The 22382-nt window shown below is 32.7% G+C and overlaps 1 protein-coding gene and 1 long non-coding RNA gene across 2 annotated transcripts in view; one reads left to right on the top strand and one right to left on the bottom strand.

Moving 5' to 3' along the window:
* The first annotated feature begins 7969 nt into the window (after window positions 1-7969).
* arpc4l (actin related protein 2/3 complex, subunit 4, like) lies at window positions 7970-21747 on the top strand. The gene is given in 6 exon segments (NM_001003762.1): window positions 7970-7998; window positions 15406-15524; window positions 16041-16152; window positions 16234-16329; window positions 19645-19815; window positions 21166-21747. Coding segments are annotated over 6 exon segments (507 nt in total). The 5' UTR covers window positions 7970-7995; the 3' UTR covers window positions 21172-21747.
* LOC147841737 (uncharacterized) overlaps window positions 16890-22382 on the bottom strand; it is a 133822-nt gene continuing 128329 nt past the window's right edge. Inside the window, exon 3 of the long non-coding RNA XR_015502618.1 lies at window positions 16890-18613. This is a non-coding gene — a long non-coding RNA (uncharacterized LOC147841737). The remainder of the gene's footprint in view (window positions 18614-22382) is intronic.

Here is a 22382-nt window from a genome sequence, read left to right as displayed (position 1 = left end):
TTTTATTACAGAAAACGAAACATCAGAAAAACGATGAATATTTCGTTTTTCTGTTTATTCTGTAGGCAGAAAAAACGGAAACTCATCTGTTATTCTGCTTATTAACTTAAAACGAAATATTAAAACAAACACAAAACCAAAACGAAATAATGAGTCAAAAAATGGTCCGTGTACGGTCCGTGTACGTTTTGTTCATTTGTTTTCCATTTTCAAACGGAATAAAGGAAATGGAGAAAACGGCCGTTTTTCCGTTTTTCTTTTGCTCACGAGAAAACGAAAAAACTAGATTTTGGCTGGATTTTCGTTTTTTGGTTTAGGGTAGGAAAACGGATAAACGACTTTAAAATTCATTTTACACATGTAGGCGGTGCTGAAACGCCCACTTTCCTCTAATTGGTCAACCAAATCTGCGCTCGTGACGTCACCCTCAAAATAAAAGCCTTACACGCAGGCTTTTAATTATTATTATTTAATTATATATTAACTAAGTTTACATATTCTATCATTTGAACCACACACAGTTAGCAGGCTTACATTCATTGGGTATGTATAAATTAAATAAAAACGTAAATCAGCAGTATTCTTAGACATTTTTCATTAAAATAAGGTCATAGTTCACTGCCAAGCTTCTTGCTGCTGTGCACCTGATGCTGAGCAAAGAAAGCCATTTCCGAGCAGCACCTGGTTTACATGATTGTTTCAGAGCTATTGTAGGCCTAAATAATAGCCTACTCTGTATAAAATAATAATTTATTATTATTATTATTATTATTATTATTATTATTATTAGGCCTATTATTATTAGTATTGTTATTATTATTATTACTTAGTTATTCAATGGTTGTAAGAACACATTGGACCCTGCATGGGGCTATAATAAATGGTACCATTTGTTTCTATTGGATTTTCTCCTATTTTAATTTAATACATGCCTTTAGCCTATTGTAAATATTTATTTCATAATTAATACTTTTTTATTGTAACGTCAAAGTAGGCCTGTCTTATTATTATTATTTTTTGTTATTATTTTGTCGTTGTTGTTGTTATTATTATTGTAGCAGGGACATAGCCACAGGTGTGGCAGAGTGTGCTGGTGACACCCAAAGTGGCATCTTGCACCTGAAAATAGATGCCTTCGCTCAAGCACGTGCAAAAAAACTTGCACAGGCAAAAGTAATGATGAATGTGTTGAAGGAAAAAAAAAACATTCTAATTATTTGTTAATAAAATAGTGCAACATTATTCTCAGTCAGTGTAGGTTGAAAAAATTAAGATCGCCAGCATTTCAAGGGTGGTTTTATTTTTAGTTCATTGCTGTGACGCGCTATATTTCACTAAGGCTGCATGAGACTGCGCATCTTGCTTATTTTCTCTATTTTACATACAGAACATATCATACAGTCCAGGTTCTACCGTTCTAGTGAGTGTGGGGCATTGCTTTACAGTGGTAAAGTGGATTTTTCTTGGCAAATTCATAATGATTCACTTTGTTTAGTAATAAATTTCATAGTTATAAAATAACTACATTTCAAGAATATGTTAACACTTTCAACTATTTAGGATTATTTATTGCATCAAAAGTAATTTTAAAGTAACATTAAATGTACGTATAAACTGCTTAATTTGTGTGTGTAAACACCTAAGATGCAAAAAGCTTATTTAGACCAGAATAGGCCTATACTAAATGCAACGGTCAATGTATGTAAACTTATGACCTAAAATGTCTTAAATGACTAAATTTAAGTCTTTTTAAGTTTTTAAATAATTTAAGTTTAACATAAATGATTTAAACTTTAAACTTCAAATTAACAGAGTATGGCAAATAAATTGTTTATTAAATGGAGGTCAGGTGTCTATCTTAATTATAATTATTAAATATTATGACACTATAATTCAGTGGTGTATTGGAGAGTACGCACCTTTTAATTAATTAATTTTAAATAAGTGTTTTATCCTAAATAAAATGCAATGGGATCGGTGTGCAATGAATAGATTGAAAACCCCTGGTTCAGACTAGACGAGCTAGCTGTCTGTGCGCTGCGCTAATAACTTGGCATTTGCTCTTTTCGGTGCTGCCAGATGCATTTATAGTGCATAAAAAATAAAAAAGATAATTCGGTAAAGCGCGCGATGCGCGCAGAAATAAGCGCTCTATATGCATATGTCGAATTAAGTTCTCTTTTTCTTTAATCAAGACTTTTCCATTCGAGGAATTACAGTTATTAATAGCTTAGTCCTTATAAACGATCAGTTTATAAAATACACAATTTACGGATCAATGAAGAATAAGAAGAATATGCAACGCATTATGATCCTTGAATGATCAGAGCGCATTTATATAAACTATATATTTTATATAATCCATAAATAATAAAAAACATTATACATTTAAAGTAATGGAACATTATATGTTATAAAATCTAAACTATTATTTAGGCTACAGGCTAAATAAAGGCGCCTTTTCGGGGCTGTTCACCGCGTGCGTCAAAGAAAAGACATGACACAATCTTTATAAAAACTTGTTGTTTATTTACAATATCTAAAGGGATATAAAACATCTAACATGCATCTCCATTCTTAACGAGTTTCTGTGTTCTGCATCCTTCACAGACCGAGGTCTCATTCCGAGGTAATCTGTAAATATTCTCATTTGGTTCTGGCACATTCTTGATTAAAGGTGAAACTGACCGGCGCAACGGATGCTTTGTCATCTAGGGTGACTACAGTTATAATACAGGTTATGGAACTATTTCACTTTAATTTCATATTATTATTTTATTAAACAAACAAACCAGTTTTTGTTTTGGCTCTGCATGCAGCGTATTGGATCTTTGAAGCATTGCACTTCAAATGTTATTCCTTTTTTTTTAATTGTATTTTTAATATTTTTAATTATACAACACAAAATTGGTTCTAAACAGATACATTTTCCTATAGGCTATGATGAAGTGTATATTTTTGTTCACACAGGTCCTATACAAAACTGTGTGGATGGATGATTTGTTTCTCCGTGAAAGTCACTCATTTAATAAGCAAAACAGGCCAAAATGTTGTTTAGCTTGCGTCAAACTGGATGGACAATTTACAAACATATTGAATACAAAGGCTGGATATTTTATGCAATGAGGGACAATAGGCCTATTACAAATTAAAGAAAATTATTTGCATATTAAAACGAAAATATATATTACAACAACAGATCCTACCTTGTAAGAAATGACTTTAGATAATGTAAATAAGCATCAAGTTTTTTTTTTGAGATTGTGTGTCTAATTCAGTAGTGTGGTGCGTTCGCGTGGGTTTCCTCCGGGTGCTCCGGTTTTCCCCACAGTCCAAAGACATGCGGTACAGGTGAATTGGGTAGGCTAAATTGTCCGTACTGTATAAGTGTGTGTGTATGTGTGGATGTTTCCCAGAGATGGGTTGTGGCTGGAAGGGCATCCGCTGCGTAAAAACTTGCTAAATAAGTTGGCGGTTCATTTCTGTGGCGACCCCAGATTAATAAAGGGACTAAGCCGACAAGAAAATGAATGAATAATGTGCAATACTAATTTAAAATACGTATCACTAACCTTATATGTGAAATAGCAGGGCCCGCTGTAGCACTTTCTCAAGAAGAGCAAATGTCAAATTATTAGCGCAACGCACATGTAGCGAGCTCATCTGTTTGTCGGAACTACTACACAGCAAATTTTAGATAGTAGATTTAACTACCTTGGAGTTAAAATTAACACTGCCTCAGAGTTTATATGGGAACCACTATAAGTGTTAAGAATAACATTGTCAACACCAAGAGAGTGTTAATTAGCAAACTCTTGTTGTGTAAAATATCTGTTCAATTTCCGAAAAAATACCAGCAGCTGTGGTTGCCAGAATCTTTTTGTGAAAAACATGGAAGTTTTATATAACTCTATAAATTTACAAAAAATAACCATATTTCATGAACTAATACATTGTTCATTTTACAAAATCATAGCTTAGTGCAAAAAAATGTTAAGTCTTTAGATGCAATAATGTTTTCATGTGTGATGGCAAGTAGCAAACAGATTTTGACAGCATTAGTAACTACACAGTTACCTTTAAACAAAAGAAGATGCAGCATAACAACAAATACTCTCAGTTCATCTTGGACTTGAACAGAGATGCTATTATCCTCCACAATGGTGACACAAAAACCGTTTTGCTGTTTTTCTTTTTTTTTTCATTTTTAGATTTTACGGAAAAATACCAGCAGCTGTGGTTGCCAGTAATCTGCTGTTTTTCACATTCATAAATTCAGTTTACAGAATATTTCTGTTAAAAGCACATTCAACAGTCTGTATTTTTATCGATCTCACACTGCAAATTTTAGATTTGGTAGATTTAACTACCTTAGAGTTAAAATTAACACTCCCTCAGTGTTTTTATGGGAACCACTATAAGTGTTAAAATAACATTTTTGAAAGTGTTAAAATTTTTAACACCCAGAGTGTTAATTAGCAAACTCTTATTGTGTAAAATATCTGTTAAATGTATGTCAAAATACTGGCAGCAGTGGTTGCCAGTAATCTGCTGTTTTCAACATTTTAGATTCGTAAATTCAGTTTCCAGAATATTTCTGTTAAAAACAAATCCCATTGTCTGTATTTTTCATTCGAACACACGTAAGCCTTAAATTCCAGAGCAAAATCCTCACTAGTGTCCTCACTACAGAGGGCTGAACACTTAGACAGTGATGAAGTTAATGAGACAATAAAGTGTCTAATTAAAGGAGGATTGAGAATTATTGATGAACAACTGTTAACAAGCAGAATCACTGAAGGACAGAAAAACACAAGCCAAAACCAAAGATGAAATCAACTGAGAAAAAAAAAACTCTAAATAAAATAATAATCAATAAAAATAAAACAAATTACACAATAAAAAATCTTATTTTTCAACATCTTTAAAAAAAACTCATCAAATTAAACAACTTATCATGGAGCTTCACCTATTACTGACCAGTGACTTTATTTCTGTCATGTGAACAAAAGCTCTTCATGAAATTTCTGTTGTTCATTTGAAGTCACCATGATGGAGGACAGAGTCTGCTTGAGTCAGCCTCTTCAACTTCTTACTATAAATGTCTTCTACTTTGGCTGTTATAGATAGTGTTAATTACACTAATTAAACATAAAGCATGGAAAGCTGAAAGAAAATTAAAGAGTCAGTCTGAAGTGATTATTATTGATAACATAGCCTTCCTTTCCTTCTTGTTTTCTAATTCAATATCATATTAATTATGTGTGAGAAATAAATAATATACATAAATGAAACCACTGAAGCTCCAATAAAATAAAAACAATATTTACAATGAGAATGTTTGATCTATGGCAGAACTTATAAACACCCAGACATCAATAATTAGTCTTTGAATCTCAATAATGGTGACAAACAAAAAAATAAAAATCAAGTAAAAAAAAAAACACTACTGAAATATCACCTCCCAAAAACAACACAAAATAAAGGAAAATAAAGAGATTGTAAGAACATAAAGCTGCATAATTTATTCATGCTGCAATGCATGCTGGGAGCTTTGTACTATGCTGGCACCCAGCATGCATTGCGACATGAACTATGCAGCTTTTTTTTTTTTTTTCAGCAACCACGGTTGAGGTTCATGTCCTGATTCTTGATGCCTGTGTGTCATAATGAGCAAGCTGGAGCTTGAATGTTTAGTGCATGACACTCTAATTATTAATTGCATCCTAATTGTTTGTTGAATTTTCTTTGAAGAGCAGCAAACTGTCAGTAGTATTGTCCCATGCAGTTTTAATACAACTATTTTTGCATGTTATTATGAATCAACTTAATAAACACCTGATATTAAATCTATAACAATTAAGCAGAAACTGTGTAGTTTCTCTTGACCTTTCTTGCTATAGCTAATGAGTTTTAGAAACACGGCTGTAGCAGTCAGAGAAACATTATGATATAAGCGTAAAGCTTCAAGAACTCAAATAAACAGCCTCTGATCTCTATGATGGTGAGGTCAAATAAAAAATATTTTTAATAAAAAAAATCTAAACCTCTGTTCATTGTCAAATATTCTTACAGAAATTAAGTCAAACTGTAATCAGTGAAGCTGCTTATGCTATTATTTAAAGGAGTTGTTTAATCCTCTGTTTTAATTCAGCTGGTTTGGTGTGAGGCTGTGTCTGTAGTTTTATTTCTTCCTTCAATTTCTTATTCCTTCAGTGATTGTGCCTGTTAACAGCAGGTGTTCAACAGCAGGTGTCTGAGTTCACTTATTTGTGGTCATTCACTCTGTCTAGTGGACTAAACTAATTGACCAATTTAAGGGCCAGGTGAATAAGGGTGTGGCGAGATTTCAGACACTCTGATTAGTTTCTCAAATACAAGGGTTTTCTTCTTATATGTTACTCTGTATGACAAGGAGGCAAATCAACTTCTAACGCTGAGAGGGTTATTTTACCTTTATCTAACTCTAGAATTTTAACACTTTACTCTGAATTACCACAACACTTGAAATTTAACACCAATGAATTTGCTGTGTAGACACAATTTTTTTATCAACTATAATGTGTTTAATTAGTTAATTTGAAATTTATTTCATTATTCCAGCAATAATTGTTGAGTGAAAGAATGCGCTAGAAATATGCATTGCGGCTCACTTTATTGTACAGGCTTATTGCACTTAAACAGTTCGGCTCTCGAATTAGTAAGGTTATGAGTAAATGTTATTTAAAATATTTAAAGCCTGCCATCTAGCCTACAATAAAAGCAAATTTAATAAAAAAAATAATAAGACAGGCCTACTTTGGCGTTGCAATAAAATAGTATTAATTATCAAATACATAGTTACAATATATAATTAAAATAGGAAGAAATAAATGAAAACAAATGGTACCCTTTGTTTTTATAGCAGGGCCCAAAGTGTTCTTATTCTGGTTCTGCTAACAACTATTAAAAAGAAAAAAAACACACCAAACAATAAAAACACTAGTAACTGATAATAATAATAATAATAATAATAATAATAATAATAATAATTATTATTATTATTATTATTATTATTATTATTATTATAAAGCCCTTGCTCTGAAACAATCATGTAAACCAGGTGCTGCTCGGAAATGGCTTTCTTTGCTCAGCATCAGGTGCACAGCAGCAAGAAGCTTGGCAGTGAACTATGACCTTATTTTAATGAAAAATGTCTAAGAATACTGCTGATTTACGTTTTTATTTAATTTATACATACCCAATGAATGTAAGCCTGCTAACTGTGTGTGGTTCAAATGATAGAATATGTAAACTTAGTTAATATATAATTAAATAATAATAATTAAAAGCCTGCGTGTAAGGCTTTTATTTTGAGGGTGACGTCACGAGCGCAGATTTGGTTGACCAATTAGAGGAAAGTGGGCGTTTCAGCACCGCCTACATGTGTAAAATGAATTTTAAAGTCGTTTATCCGTTTTCCTACCCTAAACCAAAAAACGAAAATCCAGCCAAAATCTAGTTTTTTCGTTTTCTCGTGAGCAAAAGAAAAACGGAAAAACGGCCGTTTTCTCCATTTCCTTTATTCCGTTTGAAAATGGAAAACAAATGAACAAAACGTACACGGACCGTACACGGACCATTTTTTGACTCATTATTTCGTTTTGGTTTTGTGTTTGTTTTAATATTTCGTTTTAAGTTAATAAGCAGAATAACAGATGAGTTTCCGTTTTTTCTGCCTACAGAATAAACAGAAAAACGAAATATTCATCGTTTTTCTGATGTTTCGTTTTCCGTAATAAAAGGAATAATCAAATGAACGGATGATACACGGACCATATGTTTTGTAATTTGACATCCACTTGTGTAAATTTAAACCACGCGCTTGTGAGAATTAAGCTGAATTGCTCTTTCAATAGATAAATTACGGGAGTGTGAGGACGCAATGGAGGCGTGATTCCTCATCTCCAGGCGTGGCGTGCGGACTTCCGTCTTCCTCCACAGACCTCATATAAAATGGTAAGAGATTTTCGATTCTCGAAAGTTGCAAATATTGTTTTTGATTATAGCCCAACCAATTAAATAACCCATGAAAAAGCTTTTCGGTAAAGCATTTTGCATAGAGAAACAGCTTTGATTTCTGGCTTATTTGATCGAGTGTTCTGTCCTGATTTATGCTAGCTAGCTAACGTCAGGGATTTTGCATCCTCTTTAACAGAATCAAAATAATAAATGGATTCGATTAAATACTATTTATGCTACATAAATGTTTTGTTTGATATGGTATTTGATATGATTGTTGAAATGTATTTATAAGAATAGTTATTGACAACCTGAATTACTATCAGAAGCTCGTTGTAATGACAAGCACACAACTGCTCTTCCACTCACTGACAGTCACGTTTTTGTGTATTTACTACGAGTATACGTTCATGAATAATAATAATATGGAGACAACTGTATACAACCATGTCATGTAAATTATTATAGCTCTGTATGATTAAGTATACCTGTACGGTCCGTGTATCATCCGTTCATTTGATTATTCCTTTTATTACGGAAAACGAAACATCAGAAAAACGATGAATATTTCGTTTTTTCTGTTTATTCTGTAGGCAGAAAAAACGGAAACTCATCTGTTATTCTGCTTATTAACTTAAAACGAAATATTAAAACAAACACAAAACCAAAACGAAATAATGAGTCAAAATATGGTCCGTGTACGGTCCGTGTACATTTTGTTCATTTGTTTTCCATTTCAAACGGAATAAAGGAAATGGAGAAAACGGCCGTTTTTCCGTTTTTCTTTTGCTCACGAGAAAACGAAAAAACGAGATTTTGGCTGGATTTTCGTTTTTTGGTTTAGGGTAGGAAAACGGATAAACGACTTTAAAATTCATTTTACACATGTAGGCGGTGATGAAACGCCCACTTTCCTCTAATTGGTCAACCAAATCTGCGCTCGTGACGTCACCCTCAAAATAAAAGCCTTACACGCAGGCTTTTAATTATTATTATTTAATTATATATTAACTAAGTTTACATATTCTATCATTTGAACCACACACAGTTAGCAGGCTTACATTCATTGCGTATGTATAAATTAAATAAAAACGTAAATCAGCAGTATTCTTAGACATTTGTCATTAAAATAAGGTCATAGTTCACTGCCAAGCTTCTTGCTGCTGTGCACCTGTGCAGAGCAAAGAAAGCCATTTCCGAGCAGCACCTGGTTTACATGATTGTTTCAGAGCAAGGGCTTTATAATACTAATAATACTAATAATACTAATAATAATAATAATAATAATAATAATTATTATTATTATTATTACCAGTTACCAGTGTTTTTATTGTTTGGTGTGTTTTTTTTCTTTTTAATAGTTGTTAGCAGAACCAGAATAAGAACACTTTGGGCCCTGCTATAAAAACAAAGGGTACCATTTGTTTTCATTTATTTCTTCCTATTTTAATTATATATTGTAATTATTTATTTGATAATTAATACTATTTTATTGCAACGCCAAAGTAGGCCTGTCTTATTATTATTTTTTATTATTAAATTTGCTGTTATTGTAGGCTAGATGGCAGGCTTAAATGTTTTAAATAACATTTACTCATAACCTTACTAATTCGAGAGCCGAACCTAAAAAAGTTTAAGTGCAATAAGCCTGTACAATAAAGGGAGCCGCAATGCATATTTCTAGCGCATTCTTTCACTCAACAATTATTGCTGGAATAATGAAATAAATTTCAAATTAACTAATTAAACACATTATAGTTGATAAAAAAAATTGTGAGAAAAACAGAAAAAAAAAACAGATGAGCTCGCTACATGTGCGTTGCGCTAATAATTTGACATTTTAGAAAGTGCTACAGCGGGCCCTGCTATTTCACATAAAAGGTTAGTGATACGTATTTTAAATTAGTATTGCACATTATTCATTCATTTTCTTGTCGGCTTAGTCCCTTTATTAATCTGGGGTCGCCACCGCGGAATGAACCGCCAACTTATTTAGCAAGTTTTTACGCAGCGGATGCCCTTCCAGCCACAACCCATCTCTGGGAAACATACACACATACACACACACTTATACAGTACGGACAATTTAGCCTACCCAATTCACCTGTACCGCATGTCTTTGGACTGTGGGGAAAACCGGAGCACCCGGAGGAAACCCACGCGAACGCACTACACTACTGAATTAGACACACAATCTCAAAAAAAAAACTTGATGCTTATTTACATTATCTAAAGTTATTTCTTACGAGGTAGGATCTGTTGTTGTATTATATATTTTCGTTTTAATATGCAAATAATTTTCTTTAATTTGTAATAGGCCTATTGTCCCTCATTGCATAAAATAACCAGCCATTGTATTCAATATGTTTGTAAATTGTCCATCCAGTTTGACGCAAGCTAAACAACATTTTGGCCTGTTCTGCTTATTAAATGAGTGATTTTCACGGAGAAACAAATCATCCATCCACACAGTTTTGTATAGGACCTGTGTGAACAAAAATATACACTTCATCATAGCCTATAGGAAAATGTATCTGTTTAGAACCAATTTTGTGTTGTATAATTAAAAATATTAAAAATACAATAAAAAAAAGGAATAACATTTGAAGTGCAATGCTTCAAAGATCCAATACGCTGCATGCAGAGCCAAAACAAAAACTGGTTTGTTTGTTTAATAAAAAAATAATATGAAATTAAAGTGAAATAGTTCCATAACCTGTATTATAACTGTAGTCACCCTAGATGACAAATCATCTGTTGCGCCGGTCAGTTTCACCTTTAATCAAGAATGTGCCAGAACCAAATGAGAATGTTTACAGATTACCTCGGAATGAGACCTCGGTCTGTGAAGGATGCAGAACACAGAAACTCGTTGAGAATGGAGAGGCATGTTAGATGTTTTATATCCCTTTAGATATTGTAATTAAACAACAAGTTTTTATAGAGATTGTGTCATGTCTTTTCCTTGACGCACGCGCTGAACAGCCCCGAAAAGTCGCCTTTATTTAGCCTGTAGCCTAAATAATAGTTTAGATTTTATAACATATAATGTTCCATTACTTTAAATGTATAATGTTTTTTAATATTATTGATTATATAAAATATATAGTTTATATAAATGCGCTCTGATCATTCAAGGATCATAATGCGTTGCATATTCTTCTTATTCTTCATTAGGCTTGATCCGTAAATTGTGTATTTTATAAACTGATCGTTTATAAGGACTAAGCTATTAATAACTGTAATTCCTCGAATGTAAAAGTCTTGATTAAAGAAAAAGAGAACTTAATTCGACATATGCATATAGTGCGCTTATTTCTGCGCGCATCGCGCGCTTTACCGAATTACCCTTTTTTTTTTTATGCACTATAAATGCATCTGGCAGCACCGAAAAGAGCAAATGCCAAGTTATTAGCGCAGCGCACAGACAGCTGGCTCGTCTAGTCTGAACCAGGGGTTGTCAAACTATTCATTGCACACCGATCCCATTGCATTTTATTTAGGATAAACCACTTATTTAAAATTAATTAATTAAAAGGTGCGTACTCTCCAATACACCACTGAATTATAGTGTCATAATATTTAATAATTATAATTAAGATAGACACCTGACCTCCATTTAATAAACAATTTATTTGCCATACTCTGTTAATTTGAAGTTTAAAGTTTAAATCATTTATGTTAAACTTAAATTATTTAAAAACTTAAAAAGACTTAAATTTAGTCATTTAAGACATTTTAGGTCATAAGTTTACATACATTGACCGTTGCATTTAGTAGGCCTATTCTGGTCTAAATAAGCTTTTTGCATCTTAGGTGTTTACACACACAAATTAAGCAGTTTATACGTACATTTAATGTTACTTTGAAATTACTTTTGATGCAATAAATAATCCTAAATAGTTGAAAGGGTTAACATATTCTTGAAATGTAGTTATTTTATAACTATGAAATTTATTACTAAACAAAGCGAATCATTATGAATTTGCCAAGAAAAAATCCACTTTACCACTGTAAAGCAATGCCCCACACTCACTAGAACGGTAGAACCTGGACTGTATGATATGTTATGTATGTAAAATAGAGAAAATAAGCAAGATGCGCAGTCTCATGCAGCCTTAGTGAAATATAGCGCGTCACAGCAATGAACTAAAAATAAAACCACCCTTGAAATGCTGGCGATCTTAATTTTTTCAGCCTACACTGACTGAGAATAATGTTGCACTATTTTATTAACAAATAATTAGAATGTTTTTTTTTCCTTCAACACATTCATCATTACTTTTGCCTGTGCAAGTTTTTTGCGCACGCTTGAGCGCGAAGGCATCTATTTTCAGGTGCAAGATGCCACTTTGGGTGGCACCAGCACACTCTGCCACACCTGTGGCTATATGTCCCTGCTACAATAATAATAACAACAACAACGACAAAATAATAACAAAAAATAATAATAATAAGACAGGCCTACTTTGACGTTGCAATAAAAAAGTATTAATTATCAAATAAATATTTACAATCGGCTAAAGGCATATATTAAATTAAAATAGGAGAAAATCCAATAGAAACAAATATTTATTATAGCCCCATGCAGGGCCCAATGTGTTCTTACACCATTGAATAACTAAGTAAATAATAATAATAACAATACTAATAATAATAGGCCTTATAATAATAATAATAATAATAATAATAATAATAATAATAATAATAATAAATTATTATTTTATACAGAGTAGGCTATTATTTAGGCCTACAATAGCTCTGAAACAATCATGTAAACCAGGTGCTGCTCGGAAATGGCTTTCTTTGCTCAGCATCAGGTGCACAGCAGTAAACTATGACCTTATTTTAATGACAAATGTCTAAGAATACTGCTGATTTACGTTTTATTTTATTTATACATACGCAATGAATGTAAGCCTGCTAACTGTGTGTGGTTCAAATGATAGAATATGTAAACTTAGTTAATATATAATTAAATAATAATAATTAAAAGCCTGCGTGTAAGGCTTTTATTTTGAGGGTGACGTCACGAGCGCAGATTTGGTTAACCAATTAGAGGAAAGTGGGCGTTTCAGCACCGCCTACATGTGTAAAATGAATTTTAAAGTCGTTTATCCGTTTTCCTACCCTAAACCAAAAAACGAAAATCCAGCCAAAATCTCGTTTTTTCGTTTTCTCGTGAGCAAAAGAAAAACGGAAAAACGGCCGTTTTCTCCAATTCCTTTATTCCGTTTGAAAATGGAAAACAAATGAACAAAATGTACACGGACCGTACACGGACCATATTTTGACTCATTATTTCGTTTTGGTTTTGTGTTTGTTTTAATATTTCGTTTTAAGTTAATAAGCAGAATAACAGATGAGTTTCCGTTTTTTCTGCCTACAGAATAAACAGAAAAACGAAATATTCATAGTTTTTCTGACGTTTCGTTTTCCGTAATAAAAGGAATAATCAAATGAACGGATGATACACGGACCCTGTACCTCTGTGATGAAGTCATGTTTCCTACGTTTTCATATACACTGAAGTCTTTTTATTGAACAGTAAATTTGTTTTTTTTGAGCAAAACATAAAACGATAGTTCACCTCAGAAATGTACTCACTAATTATTCCCTCTGAAGTGGTTATAAACCTTTATGATTTACGTTATTATGTTAAACACTACAGATTATATTTTAAAGAAATATTAAGGAAGTCAGTGGTTACATTTCCAATATATTTCAAAATATCTTATTTTGCATTTTAGGAATATAGGTCAAACAGGTTTGGAACAAGTGAAGAATGAGTAAATGATTACATATTTTTCATTTCGGGGTGAACTATTCCTTTAAGGATGTAAATCTCTCTTAGTAATGATGTCAACTATAAATTTTGGTTTTGGTCATCATTAATTAAAATCTAACAAGTTGCTTCTGCTGTGGAATGTTGGTGCTTTTCTGATGATGTCAGTTTGACAGCTTGGGTGGAATGTGCTTAGCCACACCCCTCCGTTACCCCACCCCCTACTCAATATTCAGTTTCAGTTTTAAATTTGTCATCATTGTGAAATAAAATGTTTATGTTGGCTTTATAGCAGTTAAAGCAGTTTATACATTATCATCTAAAACTATAAAATTAGGATTCCAGTCCAGTTGTTGTTGAAATGTAACAAATTAAACCACGACTTCCATGACTTTTTTTCATGACAAATTTATGGAAACATATTCATTAACTAATTAAGACATCATCAACATGTTAAGTGATATATATTATGAATGTTTATAAGCCATTTTCTAGATGTTTCAATGGTTGAAAGACGTTGATTTAGCAATTACTAAGGTGGTAGATGCTCATTATTGCTTGTCATTATATGGTTAAGAGTATCATAGTTATCATATAGTGCTCAAAATTAGAAAATTAGGAAGGGCTAGTATATTACTTATTGTTACGGCAATCATGTTGGTCTGGTAAAAGAAAGGCATATGCACCTAGGGTAACATTAAGTTGATTAAATAATGGCAGATATAAATTTATTTATATATATATATATATATATATATATATATATATATATATATATATATATATATATATATATATATATATATATATATTTTTTATTTTTTTATTTTTTTATTTTTTTATATATTTATGTACAGTTGAAGTCAGCCCCCCTGAATTATTAGCACCCCTGTTTATTTTTTCCCCCAATTTCTGTTTAACGGAGAAAAGATTTTTACAACACATTTCTAACCATAATAATTTGAATAACTCATCTCTAATAACTGATTCATTATATATATATATATATATATATATATATATATATATATATATATATATATATATATATATATAATTTAATAGGAAGCTATACAATATTATATTTGTGCATTTACATTAGTCAGTACTGAAGCCAAATCTGGAGCTTATCTAACAAATAATAAAGGTCTAAAAAAAAAAAAAAAAAAAAACTAGAGCACCCAAATTTATGTTATAGAAAAATATTACATGCAAATTTAAAAAAAAAAAAGAGATAAAAAATCAAGAGAGGCAAAAACTTGAAAAATTATGTTGAAATTTTGTAGTTTGTGATTTTTTTTGCAATATTTTGTTTAATTGTATTATCTTTCAATTTTTAAAGATGCTTAGTAACTTAAATATTATTCTAATAAATATATTGGTTTAATTAATCTGTTTTGTTTAAATGCACCACAATACATAGCCTATATTTACTGAGAAATGGATACAATTTTCTTTTTTAAAATAGGAGTACTCAATTATACTCAGCACTGTGTATATATATTACAATAAAAAACAACATAATAAGTTTTTCTGTTAGTTAGTGAACTATTGCTTTAAAGTTGACAAAGATCTGTAATAAAAGATAAATATTAAATATTCTTGTTTTAAATATACAGACGGCAACATTGCGACCCTACCTGAATGCTGTGCGCGCCACTCTTCAAGCAGCCCTGTGTCTGGAGAACTTCTCCTCTCAGGTGGTTGAGCGACACAACAAGCCTGAGGTTGAGGTTAGGTAAGGAAATCATTAATATACTCTACTATATAAGACCACAAATACTTTCTCACATTATCACTGTTTATTTACTATAGTTTAGAGAATGATAATACAAAATGACAACAAGGGCTCAACTGAACTGTGCCCGATCTTTGATCGAAAAGTACAGTATGTAGTGGATTGTTATCTACCAAAAATAATTTACACAACTGATTAAATGACAATATTTACCCAACTATCAATATTTTTCTTATATAAAGCTGAAATTCAGCATTTTCCCTGATTCACTGCAGCACCTTCTTCACTTCCTGTTGGATAGAAGTCCACCGAATGAAAAATACAATAATATTACAACAATACAATATTAAATACACTTTTGCTGTCACCACTTACCTAACTGAACTATAGTGTTCTGGATCCACTAATAAATTAAATCAGTATATCAAAAAATACCTGGTGTCTGAATTCTTCTTCTTATTAATATTATTATTTGTTTTTTGGTTTACCCATATATGTGCATGTTGCTCGATACAGAAGCAGCAAAGAGCTCCTGTTGCAGCCAGTGGTCATAAGCCGAAATGACAAGGAGAAGGTCCTGATCGAGGGCTCTATAAACTCAGTCAGAGTTAGCATTGCTGTCAAGCAGGTAAGGTGATGAACTTTCAAAGACAGATGGCGAGCTTGACATCGCCACACAATTTTCTAAAGATATTTATGGTTTTTGTAGGCTGACGAGATCGAGAAGATCCTGTGCCATAAATTTATGAGATTTATGATGATGCGAGCGGAGAACTTCTTCATCTTAAGGAGGAAACCTGTCGAGGTGAGCTCAGTTGTGAAGAACAAGCATGAAATGGAGAAATATGTCATTAAGACACTCAAAACTGCATGTCATTGTGACTATGCGGAAAATGCTTCATATAGTTTGACTGTTTATATAGTTGAGACCATTAAATGGTTTAAAAATTAACCTGAAGTTAGGGCTGTGCAATTAATCAAAAATCCGGTTTCGATTTCGGCCTCTAACGATTATTAAAAACCATTAATCGAGGTAAACGATTATTACCGCCCCCTTTCTAGTTGTAAAAATGTGTTGCACGTAAAAGCACGAACTAAACAGGAGCATGCGGTTTTGCTTCTGACTGTGCGCACACGCTCCGCTGTAACTGTGATCTCATAAGCCGCTTTTCCACTATCGTGCTGAATCGTTCTTTAAACAGAACTGTTCCATTCCGTGCCAAACCGGGCCAGACAGCACGGATACGGTTTCATTTTCCACTGTCGTGCTGCGACAAAGCTATTTAAAACATTACACGTAACGCATGTAAACGGCTCCCTTTGTTCAATTAAAGTTAAATAAGAGCCGAAACTTTTTTTTTTTTTCATAAAAGCAAAAGCAACCATGTGACTAAACACTGTTATGCCGCTCTATCAAATAGGGGTGCTAAATATCGGTACATGTGCACCCTTATTTATTTATATGTTGCTCAGCTCTGGCTAAATTTATTTGGAGGGAAAATTACCAAAATGTAACGTGATGATTGAAAATAATTGGAGGGGAAATAAATAATATTTAAAATCTCTGAACATAACAGAAAAATAAACAATGATAAGACAACAATAATAGTGCATTTACATTATAGTGGCAGAAATATAATTTTGGACAGGCCTTGTCAAAGGTGAGCGGGCACTTTCACTAATAAAAACACAGCACATCAATTATTTCATTTTTAACAATTAATTAAATTACACTGCGTTTCTATATCAAAAGTTGATAATGATATAAAATATACTACATTTTGATGGTAAAATGAAACCAATTAAGCAATGGCTGTTATTTGTTTTACTATTCAAACATATGTAACATAAATAACGAATGCAGCAAGTGAAATAAAAAACGAATATGAAACAACACATATATAGCAGGATTTAAAGCATATAAAGCACTATTATATTTAGCAAAATGCTGCTCTATTATATTTTTATTTTGATCATTTTATTATTTTTATTTTTTTTTGTTTATAATTAACTAACAAGCTGTAGGCGAATTATTGCTAGACGTTTTAGAAAATATTTGCGTAGCTTTATTAAAGATCACTAAGAACAAAAAAAAAAAAAACAGAAACATGTTACATGCCTCATAAATGTCAAATAACTTATATATAACTGAATCATATAATTGCCTTTAGCTGAAATGATGAAAATTGCTCTTTTTTTTATAAAACATTTGTCGAAACGTATTGATATTTTTTGAGTAAAAGCAATACTGACATTTAAGAATCCATATTTATTTAATTCATTCATTCTTTTTACTTGTTTATTAGTGCATATGCTATAATATAAATCATACAACAGTACCTTGGACAGTTAAAGTGCCGCTCCGTAAAGCTGTCAAGCAAAGTCATTTGGACGGCCGACATTACAACACGACGTCCTTCAGGTGGTCTCGCCGGTATTAACAAGCTGTCCTGGCTTTGAATTAAAAAATGCAATTATTTCCTCGTTGTTAAAAGAGTCTGCAAGTTCGTGTCCCATGGATATAGTGATGTTGTTGTGGAATTTGGACATCTACGATGCTAAGCGTGACTTGATTCGCTTTATTCGATGCGCAGCTGGAAAAGAAAGTCAGCAGCGCAAGTCGCTGGCATGTCTCTCCCGGATCAGAGCGAGTTTTGTGCTGTGAAATACAGCGCTGCGTGCTATAAACTCACATTCAGGCAGGCGAAGTAGGTCTGTATTCAAGACAATAAAATAATAACTTTAATGAATAAAATAATGTGATGAGTTATTCACTTCTCTGCCAGAGACTGCTCTATGGTTTTAAAACCCTTTTCAAACTGTATCGTTTAGACCTGGATCGTTATTTTATATTAAATGTACTGTAGTTTATTGAGGATGTCTGATGACTAGCGCGCTTCTGCTGAACCAGCTGTGGTAGCTTAGCAACAGAGCCGCGACGTCAACACACAGAATCTGTCAGCACAGTTCAGCACGGTTGTCTAACCGTGCCGAGAATTCCGGGCCGAGAACGGTTTGTAATCGTGCCGCGCCGTTCCAGGCTCAGTGGAGAAACAACCGTAACCGATAACACGATAGTGGAAAAGCAGCTAAAGATACACTCCTGCGCAGATGTGCAAACTTATCAAGACGTATATATCAGTTTATTTGAATAGTTATATTAAATTATTTATTTCCAGTCCTGTGAGTCTTTTATCTAAAACACATTTTTTTGGGTGAGAATGCTTGCATTTTGAGTGTCATTTGTTCTAGAGAGCTGATTGGGTCCCTTAAATGTTTTAAGAGGAAATGGTTACTAAGGACTAAGACCAAGACATGACTTCTGTCATGATGTACAAGTTAAGTACTTAAAATTATTTTATGATATCGTCACTGGCAACATAAACAAACTGGAAACCTACTTTTGTTTTATTTGTGTTGATTTCAAGTGACGTGATAGGTGCAGGTGTCGATTATAAATGACGTCACTTGCATAGGAAGCGTTGGTGCCTGAGCGTGCAAGCCTGAAGATGCAAGAGTAACTCTGTAGCCAGACTCTTCTCTATGTAGCATGTGTTTTATGGTGTGTAATGTGGACAGAGATCGTTTTTCTTGAACACAGTAGTCTTCACTGTAAAAAAAAAAAAAGCTGGAGTCCACTTAATTCCTTCATGTTGACTCAACACAAATTGATTAAGTTGACTTAATTGTTTTTACATATTTAAGTGGATTAAACATGCGACTATTAAGTATTTAAAACAAAAAGAATTGTTTTGTTTCAATTAAATGTAAATACATAGTTTGAACAAGCAGCAAGTGTAATAGTTTGAGTGACGTTTTAAAGAACATGAAAGACACATTTGCTGTCAGTTTCATTGATGTCAATTTCATATCCTTGTAGTTTACATCAAAATGGTAATATCATAGCTTTGAAAAAGATGCTTTTTAAAACTCTTTTTCAAATATTTATGTTTTTGAGGAACACAGAACACTGTTGCCATGTAATTCAACAGCTAAAACACATAAAAAAAAAGTTGTTAGTTTTATTTCTTGTGCAAGCCGCCTAAATGAAATTGAGTGTGTGAAGCGCTTGAACTGTGATGTATAAAACAAGTCTCATTTCTCCTTTTTGTGCCTTTAGGGGTATGACATCAGCTTCCTCATTACTAACTTCCACACAGAGCAGATGTATAAACACAAGCTGGTGGACTTTGTTATCCATTTCATGGAGGAGATCGATAAGGAGATCAGTGAGATGAAGCTGTCGGTCAACGCTCGCGCCCGAATTGTTGCAGAGGAATTCCTCAAGAATGTAAGTTTAATGTATTGCATGAGGGGGGAAAAAGACTTGTGTTAGGCATATTTTAAAATATAATCATTTATTAACAACATATTTAAACCTTATTAGGTTAGAGAGAGGAAGTTTTAACATGTGACACGACATCTGACGTACAGATGCCACTGGCACATGCCACTGAGTGTAGTGACACTTCCGGTGGCACCTCCGATTTTCACTGTCATGTGTCACTCGGTAGTGGCATGTGTAGTGACCTGTGTCACTCAGTGTCGCGCTGCATGTCACTGCAATGATATCGACACCCAGCGAAGCTTAATGACACTAATCAACACGCGCAAAACCATATTTAATCATTACAGGACTTCTAACACGAGTTATTACGTCGCAAGTTAGTTTATATGCTGGACTACTCCATGATGTTTTAATTTAAAAGCATTTTTTAATGTATTTGTAGCTATACTTCCGGTATTTATTGCTACTATATGTAATATTTAGTCATTTGACAGTACATGTCAGTGGATATAAAATTTATTGTGACATGCTGATCTGTTGTGCCGTATATTATTTCAGCGTGGCAGTTCCTTTGTTGGCTACAATATGGACCTCTCTATGTTTGTTTATTCATTAATTTATTTTTATTATATAAATAAATTATTTTTTATTTTGAGGTATTTTAAATAATATGCTCTCTAAATTTATAATAAAATGCATGTTGTAAATACATAACATATATTCAGATAATAGGTATCATTTGCCTAATCATTTTTAATTAAAGCAAAAAGAAACTTAGCACCTTACTGTGCTTATAACATGCTTATACTGACACCTACTGACACATGTCACAAGATCACTGACATTACTGGCATCTGTCACTGACACAAGTGGCACAATCCAGCAGGTCAAAGTGGCCACAGAGAGTGAGAGAGACTTTAAATCTTTCATTTCTTGCTAGCTGGGTTAAGATGTGCCTGTGAAAGACTTTCTAGCAAACTCACAAGCAGTGAACTGTGCACAGTTATCTGCTTTTTAAGTAGTTGGAGCATTTTAATTATTCATGGTCTTCTCCCTCGCCATAGTAAGCTACCGACATATAACGGATATATGATGATTGACGTCAGTACATAATAACTAGTTATGATTATTACTGAACCAATACGGAATTGTTTGCGTCTGCATCACGGTGCATCAAAGAAACAATTAATTTTGACACCCCTAATATATATATATATATATATATATATATATATATATATATATATATATATATATATATATATAACGTATGTATGTCACTCATATATGTTCTTTATATTAATTTAAAAATGTAACTTTTAAATGGACACCTTATGTATTGTTCTGTTCCAGTTCTGAGGACCCTTGTCTACATTCCTAATACCCATCAGAGATTGGTGTTGCTTCGGTTCTTGTGAACAAAAACATTCAGAGTTTTTTAAAGTCTCCACAGAGCAAAGGGGAAAGAGTTTATTATTTAGCAATCAAGCAAGAAGATCTACAGGAACAAGCGGCCAGTCCTGCAGCACTATACACAGTCCCCTTTGCCTCCTGTTCAAGGTGCTCCTTGTGCCCATGGATATTATACATTTAGTCAAGAATTTATTACTCTCATTTTCTGTTGTTAGGGGGAAAAAAGAAAACACAGTCAAGGCAGGTCCTTAATAGTATTACCTGTAATTAATATTGATGGGCACAGGAATCTTGTTATTGGACTGTATTTGTTTTCTGTTGTCTTTTATATACATGTACTCATGTGCTTAATTTTGTTATAACAGGGAAAAATAATCAAGTCAATGTAAAAGAGATCATGAGAGAAAAAGAAGAAAATGTGTTTATATTTTGGCACTGCTCAATCCAATATGATGATAACTATAGAAAAAAAAGCTGCATAAAACATATTAACAATAAATTCAATAAAAATATATTGTGCTTTCGGTACCTCTTGAGATTTATTTCCATATTCCATGCTCTTTTTATTTTTTATTTTGCTCATTTGATTTTTTCCGTGATTGTGCTTTCCATCCTGTGATATGAATTAATCCTAAGTCTTTATTTTTATAAATATTTATTTCTGATACAGGCCATCTGAAACATGTATTGAGCCAACTTATCACATTGCCAGGTCAATTGTGTAACTCATGCAGTCTGCGCATAAAAGTTGATGAGAATCGTAAAGCTAGACGGACTGTAGAAGGGCATATCGATGCTCAAATGCTTAGTAATCAATAGAGCGATCATTTTGTGATTCGTCATTATGACTTGAATAGATGTTTAACACTGGATATCAATATAGGCCAGTCAATTTCCGGTAATCTGACTGTGATAATGGTTTGTTATCATGTTAATTGCACAAGAGAGAACGTAAAAATAGCACAATCATTCATAATGTGAGATGTAAAATATTAAGAGTTGTTTTAAATTTGCAGGATACATGTAAATGCCATTCTGCATGGCTAAACAAAGCAGTCTGACCTTGCTAAAGTGTGTATTGGGTGTACTCATTTATGCTGAGCATTGTATGCGAGTTCTATAAAGGTGTCCAGGTTTAGACTGGTGCTGTAAAATCA

This window comes from Danio rerio, chromosome 11 (assembly GCF_052040795.2).
Source record: "Danio rerio strain M-AB ecotype USA chromosome 11, GRCz13ab, whole genome shotgun sequence".
Lineage (NCBI taxonomy): Eukaryota > Metazoa > Chordata > Actinopteri > Cypriniformes > Danionidae > Danio > Danio rerio.
The sequence above is the reverse complement of the archived record's forward strand: the minus strand, read 5'-3'. Positions and strand labels throughout refer to the sequence as shown.